This window comes from Rhincodon typus, chromosome 1, assembly GCF_021869965.1.
Source record: "Rhincodon typus isolate 14 chromosome 1, sRhiTyp1.1, whole genome shotgun sequence".
In the NCBI taxonomy this organism is placed as follows: domain Eukaryota; kingdom Metazoa; phylum Chordata; class Chondrichthyes; order Orectolobiformes; family Rhincodontidae; genus Rhincodon; species Rhincodon typus.
The window spans coordinates 23,410,606-23,425,980 of NC_063332.1; the positions used below are offsets into that span (position 1 = coordinate 23,410,606).

At 40.8% G+C, this 15,375-nt stretch overlaps 1 protein-coding gene across 1 annotated transcript in view; it reads left to right on the plus strand.

Moving 5' to 3' along the window:
* maea (macrophage erythroblast attacher, E3 ubiquitin ligase) overlaps positions 1-10,983 on the plus strand; it is a 150,481-nt gene extending 139,498 nt beyond the window's left edge. The window contains exons 7-9 of the mRNA XM_020528170.2: positions 2,122-2,255; positions 7,192-7,387; positions 10,638-10,983. Of these exons, the coding sequence (XP_020383759.1) occupies positions 2,122-2,255; positions 7,192-7,387; positions 10,638-10,733 (426 nt within the window). The 3' untranslated portion in view covers positions 10,734-10,983. The remainder of the gene's footprint in view (positions 1-2,121; positions 2,256-7,191; positions 7,388-10,637) is intronic.
* The last annotated feature ends 4,392 nt before the right edge of the window (positions 10,984-15,375 follow it).

Sequence of the window (15,375 nt, forward strand, 5' to 3'; positions counted from 1 at the left end):
ACCTACACTCACCTTTCCTGGCCCCATCCCCGCCTCTTCGACCTGTTTGTTTCCTCTCCTCTATCCCTCTTCTATCCGCCTCCCACTCTCTCCCTACTTATTTCAAAACCCCCTTCCCCTCCCCCTTTTCTGATGAAGGGTCTAGGCCCGAAACGTCAGCCTCTCTGCTCCTGTGATGCTGCTTGGCCTGCTGTGTTCATCCAGCCCTGCACCTTGTTGTCTCGGATTCTCCAGCATCTGCAGTTCCTACTATCTCTGAGTATTCCCAAGTTGGAGGCTGCACAGTATAGGTAGCAATGGCAAACTCTTCCATTGTTCAAGTCACTTACCTGAGTGTCTCTGAAAAACCTGTCTGCTGGTCCTATTCTATGTTTGCTTGTAATTTTGAATGAAATTATTAATAGCTGACATCATGGTGTTTTTTACTGTCTTGGGTTGAGCAGTTGCCTGGTTTCTGACAGTACTCAAGTGCTAGTGACCTTGGGCATTTTTACCAATGGTGCGCTCACCAGAAAGTGTTCCCAGTGTTATTCTAGCTGAAGTATCCACTGAAATGTCAGTATTTCAGCCGGAGACAGCCTTGCTAGTTTCCCCTCCCTAAAGGATAGGTTGTTTCTTCTTTGAGTAGAGGAGGAACTGATGTCCATAAGGGCTGGTCACTCCATGCTAGAGACAGTGTGGTTACTGCTCATGCTCATAGGAGACCGGGGAGAATGAGTGTAGAATAAGGACAGATGTTTGGGCAGGTTGAGAATACATACACCGTGCTGGTAATGAGAGAGCAGTATAGAGACATGGCAGTCTTGGCATTGCTACATGAGCAGTCACAGTTAACTTTCTCTAGGGCAAGGATTTTCTCCTTGTGGAGTAATAGATCAAATGCTGGACACACCACACAGCTATCTTGGCTTTCTACCATGGAAGGAAACAAAGCGATGGACTGAGTGACATGAAAGCTGGGACAAGTGGGAGAAAGGTAGTGAGCAGCAGCAAGTATATACCTTGTTAAGTGCAAAACAGCATGAGTGGTGCCATTGAGGCTCCTACGTAGTGAGATAAGCAGTGGACAATTACGTGAGAGAACTCTATTGGGTTGGTAATCCTCCCATGAAACTCCTGAAATTGACACTTTGCTGATATTTGTTAAATTTGGCCTGTGTCTACAAGCTGGCACTTTTAAAATTGTCACCCTTTTTGGACCGAGATGTGCTTTTTCTCTCTCAAATGGTTATGTCAATTCAGAGCATTCTTAAGGTAGTACAAGTGAAATTTGATATTTTTTCAGGCAGAGGGTGATTCTTGTTAGGCAGGGCAGTTGAAGGTTATTGGGATTGGATGGTTTGCATTCTGAATTCCACACTTCCATTCAGCCATGATCTTATTGAATGACAGAACAGACTTTAAGGGCCCAGTAACCTATTTCTAATTCATAAGATCATGTTTTCATAATACTTTCAGTCTTCAAGGGTGATCTTGAGCTTCTAGAGACCTAACTTCCTAATTCTTCATCTTGATTCATTGATCAAAACCTGTTCCGGTTAAAGTTATTGTAAGCTCAGTGAACAGCACATCTTTCAATAAGATACTTTACAGCATTCTGGACCTGATAGTGTATTCAGCAATTTCAGATCATAACCTCTTGCTCCATTTTGTTTCCTCTTCCTTTGCTGTTTTCGATTTTGCTCTTGATTTTCTCTTATTTTTGCTTTCAGACATCTCTATCATCCCTTTTGTACCTTTTTTCCCACATTCCCCTCTTTCAAAAACCTATTACGTCTCAAATTTTTCCTGGTTCTGATACAAGGTCACTCTGTTTCTCTCTGCACAGATGTTATGCATTTCCAGCATTTTCTGTGTTTATTTCTCTTTTGCCCCTTCCATCTTTACTTCCAAAAAGTACTCCTAAAACTATTTGGCCATGTTTTCAACATATCCCACTTTGTTTCCCTTTGACCCTGTTGCTGGCTGAACTTTTTTGTTTCTGATCTGTGGTGAACGTTTTGCATTGTGGACTTAATGCACATCAAAGTTGTTACTTCCAGTTTGTGAGACCGTTAAATCTGTACTTGGGAGTAAATTTTATTTTAATATTGGCGTCAGCTCCTTCTGTTTCCATTGCAGGATCTCTTGGACCCAGCCCGATGGAAGATGCTAATTCAGCAGTTCAGATATGATAACTACAGACTTCACCAACTTGGAAATAGTTCTGTCTTCACTATCACACTTCAAGCAGGCCTGTCAGCTATAAAAACACCGTATCCTTTCACAGGCTGAAGCAATGATTCAGTCCCGTTTCAGTATCAATGTCTGAAAGTGCTGAGTTACAAAAATAGTTCAATTGCTTTTGACAGTATCTGACCTTACACATTTCAGCTTGCCTTTAAGCATCTAACGTGTGATATCTTTAGTTGTGTGTCATCTTGTAGGATGATAATTAAAATTGCAAGATTACTAGGAATATTGGATTAGTGGAAGTCCCAATTACGTATTACTTCAAACAATAACCGCTTAGATTTTTATAACAATCTGGCAATTACTTTTCTGGCTAGAAAATCACTGGATTTAGTCAAACAGAAAATGCTGAAAGTCTAAGCAGGTCAGGCAGCAGCTAATATCTCTGACCTTTTCATTAGACTGCAAGACCTTTAGAGGTAGTACAGTTTTTAAACAGTTGCAGAAGTAGGGCAAGTGACGGAGTTGAAGAGGAGTGATTAAATGATAATAAGTGCCAGACAGAAGTAGGTGGAAAAGGACAAGTGAAGAAACAGAAGATGTGTCCAGAGGAAGTTTAAATGGCAGTAGTGGAATCTTTACCAACAAAGCTGCCTGGGGTAAAAAAAAAAAGAGTAGTGGCTATGGTCAGATCTGATTAGTTCGCAATTTACCTATTAAAATGTGAATTGAAGACTTCTGGTTAATCTGTCCAGTACTAGAGTCATCGAGTTATACAGCACAGAAACAGACACTTCAGTCTGACTCGACCAGGTATCCTAAACTTATCTCGTCCCATTTACAAGTATTTGGCAAATATCCCTCTTAAACCCTTCCTATTCATAGACTCATACAGGTGCCTCTTAAATGTCGTAATTGTACCCGCCTCCTCCACATCTGGCAGCTCATTCCATACACGTGCCATCCTCTGTGTGAAAAGGTTACCCCTAGGTCCCTTTTAAATCTTTTTCCTCTCACCTTAAACCTATGCCCTCTAGTTTTGGACTCCCCTACCCTAGGAAAAAGACCTTCGCTATTTACCCTATTCATGCCCCTCATGATTTTATAAGCCCATGTACCATTACTTACAAAACTGTCTTATGTTAATTAATGGTATAGAAATAATGCTTGATTCCATTCAATAGAGCTGTAATGTTTTTCCTCCCTAATTAAACAGGGGTGGCTAGCTGACTTGTATCTCTAAAACATCCATCATGCATCGAGGCTTACAACAAAGTCTCCTGCCATGAAGCTTTAAAACTCTTACTAGTAGTTTCGGGGCCAGCTACAAATTAACGAAATACATATAACATTGACCAATGAAAATGGGTTCTAGAGAGCCTCTTAGCTACAAATAATTATTAAATTCACAGGCCAACAAGCAGACTGCAACAATAAACTAATTAATGGAGCAGTCTAAGAGGAGGGATGAGCCATGGGCACAGAATTTGTGGTAAAATCTAAGGCATGAGCGTGGGTAAAGGTAGCCTTTTCTTGCTTTCCCCCAAATGTCTGTCGTCTTTTATGGGATGAGGGTGTCACTGGCTAGGCAGCATTTATTGCCCATCCCTATTTGCCCAGAGGGCAGTTAAGAGTCAACCATATTGCTGTAGGTCTGGAGTCACATGTAGGCCAGACCAGGTAAGGATGGCAGTTTCCTTCCTTAAAAGACATTAGTGAACCAGGTGGGTTTTTCCTGACGATCAACAACACATTGATCGTCATCGTTAGATTTTTAATTCCAGATATTTGTTGAATTCAAATTCCACCATCTGCCATGGTGGGATTCAAACCCGGGTCCCAGTACATTATTTGGGTGTCTCCTTTGATCCCTTTAACCCCAAGCGATATTTCCAATTCCTCCTCCAAATCATACGATGTTTTGGCCTCAACCACTTTACATGGTAGTGAATTCCACAAGCTTATGAATCTCTGGGTGAAGAAATTTTTCCTCATTTCAGTCCAGAATAGTTTGCCCCATATCATTAGACAGTGACCCTTGGAACTGGACTCCTCTATCATTGCGAACATCTTCCTGCATCTGTCCTGTTTAGTCTTGTTAGAATATTATAGGTTTCTGAGATTCCTCCTTCCCCCCCCACCACCCCCCACAATTCTTCTGAACTCTAGTGATTTAAGCAATTCAACTGCTCCTCGTATGGTAAACCTTCGCTGCACTCGCTCTATAGCAAGAACTTTGCTCCTCTGATAAGGAGACCGAAACCGCATGTAATATTCCAGGCGTAGTCTCACCAAGGCCCCGTATAATTGCAGCAAGGAATTCCTGCTCTTGTATCCACTCTCGCTGTGAAGGCCAACATACCATTTCCTGTGTTGACTTCCTCCTGTACTTGCATGTTTACCTTCGTCTGGTGTACAAGGACACTTAGGTCTTTTTGCACATTCCCCCTCTCAATTTCCAGTCGTTCAAATAATATTCTGCCTTCCTGTTTTTGCTCCCTAAGTGGATAACCTCACATGTTTCCACATTACACTGCATCTGTCATGCATTTGTCCATTCATTTGACTTATCCATCTCTTCATTCTTCTCACAGCTCACCTTTCCACCCAACTTTGTGTCATCTGCAAATTTTGAGATATTACAATTAGATCTTTCACCTAGGTCATTAGTTTATATGGTGAATAGCTTGGGTCCTTGTATTGATCCCTGCAATAGCCCAATGTTACAGTCTGCAATTTGGAAAAAGACCCATTTACGCTCTTTGTCTATACTGTCCTACTCTATTTGTTTCCTGTCAGCTAGTTTTCTATCCATCACAATGCATTACCCTCAAAAAATGTGCTTTAATTTTATACATTAACCTCTTATGTGGGACCTTGTCAAAAACCATCTGAAAGTCCAAATAAATCCCATCCACTGGCTACCCCTCATCAACACCACAAGTTACATCCTCAAGGAATTCCAGTATTCACTTTTGTAAATCCGTGCTGAATCTGTCTGTTCCAGCCACTATTTTCCAAGCGCTTGGCTATTAAATCCTTTATAATGAATTCTAGCATTTTCCCCATGATCGACTTCAGGCTGACTGATATATAATTCCCAGTTTTCTTTCTGCCTCCCTTTTAGATAGAGGTGATCACTTTCCAGTATCTATAGAATCTTAGAAGATTACCCATCAATACATCCAATATTTCTAGAGCCTCTGGGATATAAATTACTAGGCCCTAGGATTTTATTGGTCTTCACTCTGATCAATTTCGCTAATGCCATTTCTTTAGTAATACTGATTTCCTTCAGTTCCTCCATCTCACTCTTTAATCGTTGCCTTTGTCCTCTTCTGTTGAATTCGAAATTGCTCCCACTCCTCAGGTCTGTTGTACTTCTCTGGTCAATTTATATGCCTCTTCCTTGGATCTAATACTATCTCTAATTTCCCTTGAAAATCTTTGTTTGGCCACCTTTCCTATTTTACTTTTGTGCCAGATAGGAATGAACTATTGCTGCAGTTCACCCATGCCCTCTGAATGCTTGCCATTGCCTTTCTGTCATTATCTCTTTAAGTAACATCCTCCGACCTATCATAGTCAACTTATACCATTGTAGTTCCCTCTGTTCAGCTTCAGGACCCTAGTCTCAGAATCAACTACATCACTGTCCATCTTGAGAAATTCTATTGTATTATGGTCGCTCATCCCCAAAGGGCCCTCTCACAGCTAGATTGTTAGTTATTCCTTTCTCATTGCATAATCCACAGATTAAGGCACAAAGCCTTGTCTTTTTAGCATTACCTGCCACGTTCCCATTCTCATTATTTTTCACTGTGATCCTGGCCCTTGATGTCTCTGCTGATCACTTCTCTTATTCCATTTTCTGTCTTCTTTTTGTTCTTGTTCTTGTTCTTTATTCCCCTTCCTCTGACTTCTTGCATAGGTTCCTATCCCACTGCCATTTTAGTTTAAAGCCTTCCCAAGCACTGAGCAAATAATTCCCTCCAGACATCAGCATTACCTGCCCAGTTGTATCGGTCCCATTTTCCACAGAACCAGTCCCAATTCCCCAAGAATCTGAAATCCTGCCCCTCCCACCATCTCTTCAGCCACATGTTCATCTGATAAATCTGCAATTTCTACTCTTACCAGCATGTGGCACTGATAGTAATCCTGAGATCACTACCTTTTTGAGGTCCTACTTTTCAACTTACTATCGCTATCAACTTCAGAACCAATTCTGAAGAAGGGTCCTGACCCAAAACGTTGACTTTCTTACTCCTCTGATGTTGCCTGACCTGCTGTGTTCCTCCAGCTTCACCTTGTGTTGACTGTGACTCAAGAATCTGCAGTTCTTGCTATCTCCTAACTCGCTATATTCTATTTTGTTTTTGGGCCTCATCCCTTTTTTATCAAATTTCTATTGTCTGTACCAATGTGTACCATGATCACTGGCCGTTCAACCTCCCCCCTCCAGAATTCTTGTTCCTAGCACTAGGGAGGCAACATATCTTCCTGGAGTCTCGTTTGCGGCAGCCACAGAAATGCCTGTCATTCCGCTTACAACTGAATTGCCTATAACTATTACATTCCCACACATTTTCCTCCTCTCCTGTGCAGCAGAGCCAATCACAAGTTTGGTTGTTGCTGCTTTCCCCAAGAGACAATTCCCCTCAAAAGTATCCAGTGTGGTGTATCTGTTTTGTTGGGAAAAAGCCATAGGCAACAACTGCACTGTTTGCCTATCCTCTCAGTCTGCCTGGTGGTCACCCGTTCCCTTCTTGCCTGTGGAGTCTTAGCCTGTGGTGTGACCCTGACTTGCAATGTAATTACATATTGTGGTTGATTAGTGCACTTTCAGCTATGCTGCCTCTCAACTGGGAACTAATTTGTGACGACTGAATAAGTGACGTGAGGTTAAGTCAGGTGAAGGGAGGGGAGTGTGGAAGAAATACACAGCAGCATTTGGGGAAATGTACAGCACGTGCAGATTTTCTACAGTGTTACATGCCTGAACAGCATGGTTCACAGACAGTGTTATAAAGAAGATGGCACCTCTAAAAACCCAGACTGCCCTGTCTGTAGCAAATCTCTAAACAAACTTGCACAGCCTCTGCCTATGGCACATTGTGCCAACTCTCGACTGGTCTGCAAAATCTCTGGCGAAGTTATGAATGAAAATAATCCACCGATGATGCTACCTAATGGCTATGTGTATGGATACAATGTAGGTTTCTAAATTTTTTTCGATTAGTATTAGTCAGTTGCTGATGGTTAACTGGACTAGTCAGATGCCAGAGTGAAATCTGGCTCGATATCATGTGCTACTTTGCTTGACACTCATCTCAAATTTTAGGTTTGCAGGAATGCTGTTTCTGAATTCTTTGACAAAGTTTATACTCTCGATGATTAAAGCCATTGATCCCACACCAGTTCCTTTTCTCCTAAATTCTTCAAATGTCTGATTCAGTTTTGTCCTTAACTAATTCGTAATGGAAGAGCTTCAGGGCCAAGCTGTTGTTCATTGAGTATTGCATTTTATCAGATTCTGAATATGCACATTGATCTTCTGACAAACTTGCAGGCACGTTTGTGGCTGTACCTGTCAAAGCACTCGCTAAAGTTAAGATCCAAACATATTTTGGTCACCTCATCTGCCCAAATTTTTTAAATGAGGTGAAGTATCTTTCAACGCCATCCTCCAGTATATTTAGACACTAAACATAATCTTTAATTAAACTAACTCCCTAACTAGAATCAGCATAATCCTCTGTTCGTTCTTCCTTTATTTAAGCTTTCCTCTTGGCAAATTATGTCTGATTTCTCTCAAATAAAACAGAACTGTGATGCTGAAGATCTGAAACAAAGAGCAATTGCTGCTCAAACTCTGGGTTTGGCAGTATCTGAGAAGAATGCAGAGTTCTGATGAAGTCACCAGACTCTGTTAAAGTGGCTTTCTTGCCACATAATGCCAGACCCACTGAGCTTTGCCAGCAATTTGTTTTTACCTGGGCTTTCTCTCTCTCAAAAGTTGAAGCTTTCATAATTCCATTTTCCTTTCATCACTGTTTTGTTTGTATTCTCTTTCCTTTCATAAGAACATAAGAACTAGGAGCAGGAGTAGGCCATCTGGCCCTTCGAGCCTGCCCAGCCATTTAATAAGATCATGGCTGATCTTTTTGAGACTCCGCTCCACTTACCCACCTGCTCACCATAACCCTTAATTCCTTTATCGTTCAAGAATTTATCTAGCCTTGCCTTAAAAACATTCAGCGAGGTAGCTTCAACCGCTTCACTGGGCAGGGAATTCCACAGATTCACAACCCTTTGGGTGAAGAAGTTCCTCCTGACCTCAGTTCTACATCTGCTTCCCTTTATTTCGAGGCGATGCCCTCTAGTCCTAGTTTCACCTGCTAGCGGAAACAACCTCCCTGCCGCCACCTTATCTATTCCCTTCATAATCTTATATGTTTCTATAAGATCTCCCCTCATTCTTCTGAATTCCAATGAGTATAATCCCAGTCTACTCAGTATCTCCTCATAATCCAACCCTCTCAACTCTGGAATCAACTGAGTGAATCTCCTCTGCACCCCCTCCAGTGCTAGTATATCTCTTCTCAAGTAAGGAGACCAAAACTGCACACAGTACTCCAGGTGGGCCTCACCAGGACCCTATACAGCTGCAGCATAGCTTCCCTGTTTTTAAACTCCATCCCTCTAGCAATGGCAGACAAAATTCCATTTGCCTTTTTAATTACCTGCTGCACCTACAATCCTACTTTTAGCGATTCATGCACAAGGACACCCAAGTCTCTCAGTACAGCAGCGTGCTGCAGTTTTTTACCATTTAAAACATAGTCCATTTTGCTGTTATTCCTACCAAAATGGATGACCTCACACTTACCAACATTTCCATTTCTATTTTTCATCAGATTCTTTTTCTATTTCTCTCTGCTTTCCAATTTTATGTATATTTTTTTCCACTTCAAGTTTTTTTTTGTTTCTAATTCTAATACAGCTTAACTAATTTTAGCTGTGGCATCTCCATTTCAGGTTTTATTTCTTGTAAATGTTAGAGATTCTGCTTTCATATCTACTTTTAATTTGTCTGCTAACTCTATTTAACCTTGTTCAAAGATTTCAAATAATCTGTTCCCAAAAACTCTTGCAACATGCAAAGAATTTGCAAAATTGAATCCATGCAATAAATTTTACCTCCCCACTCTTCTATCGTGTTCAGAACCTCTGTGTATCTGTTGGTTTAAAAGAAACAAATTCTTCTTAAATTTGCTAACTTCAAATTGTGCACAAGAGCCCCTGCTTAGTATAATCCCAGTTGATGGTACTCTTGGACATGTCAGATCCCCTAAAGAAATTAGCTTGATAAATCATTGTTTACATGTGATAACTTTGAAGATGGAATTTGGAGATGATCATGCCATTGAATGTCATGGAGAGATGATTAGATTTTCTTTTATTGAAGATGGTCATTGCACACCACTTGTGTAGTGCAAATATTAGTTATGATCTATCAGCTTAAGACAGAATAAAACCGAAAGAACTGCAGATGTTGTAAATCAGGAACAAAAACAAAGTTGCTGGAAAAGCTCAGCAGCATCTGTGAAAGAAAAAACAGTTAACGTTTCGGGTCCGGTGACCCTTCCTCGTAACTGATGGTGGCTGGGAAAATGTCAGTTGAATGCAGAAAAAAGGGGCGGGGGATGGGGTAGGGAGTAAACAATAGGATAGAGCCGAAAGAGAGAGAACAGTAGTTGGAAAGACAAAGGAGTTGATAATGATCAGGTTGGGATGGTGAATAGTTGTTAATGGGGACTATTAGTGACAAGTAGTGTGTAATGGCAGGCTATGTGGTAACAAGCCCTGGTGTGTAGGGTAGAGGGCTAGGTCATGGGAGAGTTTAGGCCCTAAAATTATCAAACTCTATATTGAGTTGCCCAGGGCAAGAGTTGCAAATGGCACTGTAAACTTAAATCATCAGCAAACATCCGTACATCTGGGGGAGGGAAATTAATTCATGCAGCAATAGACTGGTTTCGTTTACAGCACTGATGTGAGAAAATCTTGCAGTTGTGTCTTGGGACAGAGATGGTCAAGTTGTGAATTTGAATTACCAGAAAAAATCTTAGCAACCTACATACTTACAACAAAAGTAAGTCTGTAACTGTTTGCAGTAAGCATAAAAATTAACTTGGGTTCACTACTAAGAAAAGCAAACTCTGCTGCAGCATATAACCACATTATTACAACATTAAGCATGATATGAAGATATGTTTGATATAACAAACTTGTACCTTCTATACATGAATAGCGTAACTTATCACTTGAATAATCCAGAGGTTAAAAAATCTCTTCCAGAATGAATTTGTAGCTGATATTGTGGTTAATTCTCCCCTCTGATTTCTTCTATGTAATCAGTATGCTGAAGATTTACTGATTTTTATTTTCTTCCCTTTCAGTCACTACTTTCCATTCGCCAAGATGACAAAATTATTTGCCCAAGAACCAAAGAAGTATACAACTTCTCCCAAGCTGAAAAAGTGTACATCATGTAAAAACATAGGGGCAAGGCCAAAATCTGAACCACAGGATAATGTCGGTCGGGCGTACCCTTTTGGCCACTGAGGGCTGCTGATTACCTGTGGCAATGCACCTTTTTATTGATGGGATTGTGTGTCTCTTGCGACCAAAGATCCAGAAGGAACAAGAAATACACTTGCTATTGTATGATGACAAAAAGGAGCTTATGATGAACTTGACCAGAGTTTGTACTGAGAAAGTGAAATAAAACAAATGAGGCTTTGACATGGGTTTTGTAGTGGTTTACATTATCTGAAGATTTTTGACAGTTTTCAAATGTACTTTATTCGTAAGTTTAAGTTTAGTAACTCTCATTAGTGTTGTGCTTGGGGGTACGATATTAAATTGTTCGGCTGCCTTATTTCAAGCCTTCAAAACTTACATAACTTGCACAACTGCAACTTTGAGTGTTTTCAGGTCGTAATGTTTTAGAGTAGTTTGCACTAATATACTTCACTTTAACCAGATCAGCTGTAGAACAAAAACCTGCCATATTTGAGCAATTGTGATAACGTTCCAAGCACTAGAGGTTGGAAATTCCAAGAACCTTACATTTTAGCACTATTTATGCATGCACGTACTGTTAGATTGTAGACCAAAAATTATAGCTTCAGACAAGTTGGAAGCAACTGTTAATTAAAAAGAATCAAATAAAACTTGGTACTGTTTTTTATTTCATCTCACATTGTTCAAGTTAGCTATTTACTACCTGAGATTTCTTTTCTCAACTATCTTTCTTTCTGAAGATGTTGGCTTGTAGAAATAGTTTTTCAATACATGTAAAAGGCCAGTCTTGTGTGAGATTAGAGGTAGAAGAGCTATTTATGCATTTATTTTCCATTAGTTAGTGGGGGTGGGGGAAAAAAGCAGTGGCCTGGTGTTTTATTTTTATCCCTTCCCCAATATGAGTGTAAGAACAACTCAATTGAATTGACAAAGAACCCTTACACCCATCAAGGAAATGGATTAATTTTCCTTCTTTGAAAGATGTTCTTCCATTCCCTTTGCTACATATTATTCTCACCAATTTGTGGTAGACCCAAGATGATGATATCATTCCTTGTCATGTTTTTGTGTTGTACATTCCCTTCCGCTTAGTTCCTGCAGTTCTGACAATCTGGGTATGAAGAAGTTGAGTTGTAATATATTATAACCCTCGATCCCTTTTGTGTCAATCCCAGATCAGTGTGTCTCTTCGATGAGTTAGCTGCAGGTTGAAATGATTCAATCCTGAAGGCTCTTAATATTTATTCAGGGAATGTGGGTCTTTGTAGTGGGGGCAAACATTTTTATTGGCCACCATGAGTTGCCATCAAAGGTGGTGATCTGCTTTCTTGCGTTTGGACATAGACTGGGCCTCTATCTGCGGAGTAGTGAATCAAAACATTTTGCAATCCTCAGTGAACATCCTCACTTCCACCTTTAAAGATGGAAAGATTAAAGGTGAAAATTATGAATGAGAGCAGGCCATTTGACCCTTTGTGCCTGATGCACCATTCAATATGATCATGGCTGATCCTCTATCTCAATGCTGTATTCCGATTTTCTCTCCATATGTGTTGATGCCTTTAATATCAAAAACTTATCAATCTCTTTCTTGAATATACTCAGTGACCCAACCTCCATAGCCTTCTGTAGTAGTGAATTCCACAGGCTGGCCACCGTCTGTGTAAAGAAATGTTTCCTCATCCCACTCCTTAATGGCCTACTCCATATCTTGAGACAATGATCCCTGGTTCTAGACTCCCCAATCAAGGGAAACCTCTTACTGCATCTTGTCTGTCTAGCCCTGTTAGAATTTTGTATGTTTCAGTTAGATCCCCTTTCATTCTCCAGAATTCTCATGAATACAGGCCCCGTCGACCAATTTGTTCATTTCGGACAGTCCTACCCTTGCCTTAAGTAGGGAGACCAAATCTATATACACCACTCCAAGGTCTGACCAAAGTCCTGCATAACTGCAGTAAGACGTCCCTACCTCTGATCTCAAATCCTCTTGCAATGAAAGCTTACGTACCATTTGCCTTCCTAATTGCTGCACCTGCCTGTTTACTTTCACGGACTGGTGTACAAGGGTGCCCAGATGCCTTTGTACATTCACATTTCTCAATACATTATTAATTTAAATAAAACTGTCTTTCTGTTTTTCACAAGTGTAATAATTTCACATTTATCCACTTCATGCTGCGTCTGCAATGTGTTTGCCCCCACACTCAATTTATCTTGATTGCCCTGAAGCTGCCTTCTATCCCCCTCGACCAAATCTAATTTAGTGCTAGCAGAAATCTTGGAAATATTTGATTTGGTTCACTCATCCAAATTATTTATTATATCATGAGTAGCTGGGCCAAGCACTGATCCCTGTCTGATTTCTTAAACTAATTCTCATTCCATACCACTGTACTATTCCCAATCTCCTGTGCTATAATTTTGCGTACTAGCCTCTTATGTATGACTTTATCAAAAGCCGCCTTGAACTCTGCATACACCACAGTCACTGGTTTTCCCTTTATTCTGCTAGTTACATCCTCAAAAAAACACCAGGAGATTAGTTACACTTGATTTCCCTTTCAAAAACTCATGCTGATTTTGTCTAATCCTGTTAATACTTTCCAAGTCAACAAGGTGCAAGGCTGGATGAACACAGCAGGCCAAGCAGCATCATAGGAGCAGAGAGGCTGACGTTTCGGGCCTAGACCCTTCATCAGAAAACCTTTTCTGATGAAGGGTCTAGGCCCGAAACGTCAGCCTCTCTGCTCCTATGATGCTGCTTGGCCTGCTGTGTTCATCCAGCCTTGCACCTTGTTGTCTCGGATTCTCCAGCATCTGCAGTTCCTACTATCTCTGAATACTTTCCAAGTGTTCTGTTATCATGTCTTTCATAGATTTTAGCATTTCCCCACGACTGATGATTGATATTTTTGATGTTGATTTGATTTGTTATTGTCACATGTACTGAGATACTGTGAAAAGTATTGTTTTGCATGCAAACAACAAATCAAAGCTTACATTAGTTCACGAGGGTAATAGAACAGAATGCAGAATGTAATGTGAGATAGTAGGAACTGCAGATGCTGGAGAATCCGAGACAACAAGGTGCAGGGCTGGATGAACACAGCAGGCCAAGCAGCATCATAGGAGCAGAAAGGCTGACGTTTCGGGCCTAGACCCTCCCTCCGGACAAACCTCAGGATCTCTCTCCCACTGCAACTCTCTCGCAATCTCTTTGGCCCTGAAACAGCTTCTGATGAAGGGTCTAGGCCCGAAACGTCAGCCCTTCTGCTCCTATGATGCTGCTTGGCCTGCTGTGTTCATCCAGCCCTGCACCTTGTTGTCGCGGAATGTAATGTGATAGCTACAGAGAAGGTGCAGGGAAAGATCAACTTTAATATGAGAGGTCCATTCATAAGTCTGAGAACAGTGGGGAAGAAGCTGTTCTTGAACCTATTTGAATTTGTTTTCCAACTTTTGTATTTTCTACCTCGGGGAAAAAGTGGAAGACAGTATAACTGGGGTGGGAGGGGTCTTTGATTTTGTTGGCTGCTTTCCAAGGCAGTGGGAAGTATAGACTGAGTCAGTGGATGGAAAGCTGGTTTGCATGATGGACTGGGCTGCTTTCACAAACTCTATAATTTCTTGCAATCTTGGGCAGAGCAGTTGCCATACCAAGCTGTGAGCTGGACAGGATGTTTCTATGGTGCATCTATCAAAATTGGTATGAGTCATGGTGGACATGCTGAATTTCCTTAGCCTTCTGAGGAAGTAGAGGCATTGGCGTACTTTCTTGGTTGCAGTGTCAGATTTTAGGCTAATTGAACTGTAATTCTGTTTTCTCCTTTTTTTAAAGTAGAGTTACAGTTTCCACCCTGTAATCTGTAAGAACTGCTCCAAAGTGTGCAGAATTTTGGAAGATGACCACCAATGCATCCATTATTTCCAGGGTCACTTTTTCTTTAATATCTGGGATGCAGATTATCTGGCCCTGGTATTTTTAAACTTACTATATTAAATTCTCAAACAACTTTTTCTACAAATACTGATTGTATTCCATTCTTCCCTCTCACTGGACCCTTGGTTTCCTAACCTTTGGCAAAATTATTTATGACCTCATAAGCGAAGACCGTACCAAGATATATGTTCAGTTCTGCCATATCTTTGTTTCCTATGTAATTTCCACCTGTTTCTGAATGTAAGGAATCTACGTGTCTTTGATCTTTATCTTCACATATTTATAGAAGTTTTTTTACAGTCCTAGGTTACCTGCAAGTTTATTTTTCTCCTCTTTATCAACCTTTTTGTTCTCGACTGCTGAAGTCTAAACTGCTCCCAGTCCTCAAGCTTGCTTTTTTTTTGTTCTGACGCCATTGATTAAGCATTTACAGATGTTTGGGTGAAGGATACTGCCCTGAGGGACTCCCGCAAAGATGTTTTGGAGTTAAGCTGACTTCCCTCCAATAGCTGTCTTCCCTTGTGCAAGGTATGACCCCCAATGAGTATTTTCCTCCTGATCCCCATTGAGTATAGTTTTAGAGATAGTAGGAACTGCAGATGCTGGAGAATTGGAGACAACAAGGTGCAGAGCTGATTGAACACAGCAGGCCAAGCAGCATCATAGGA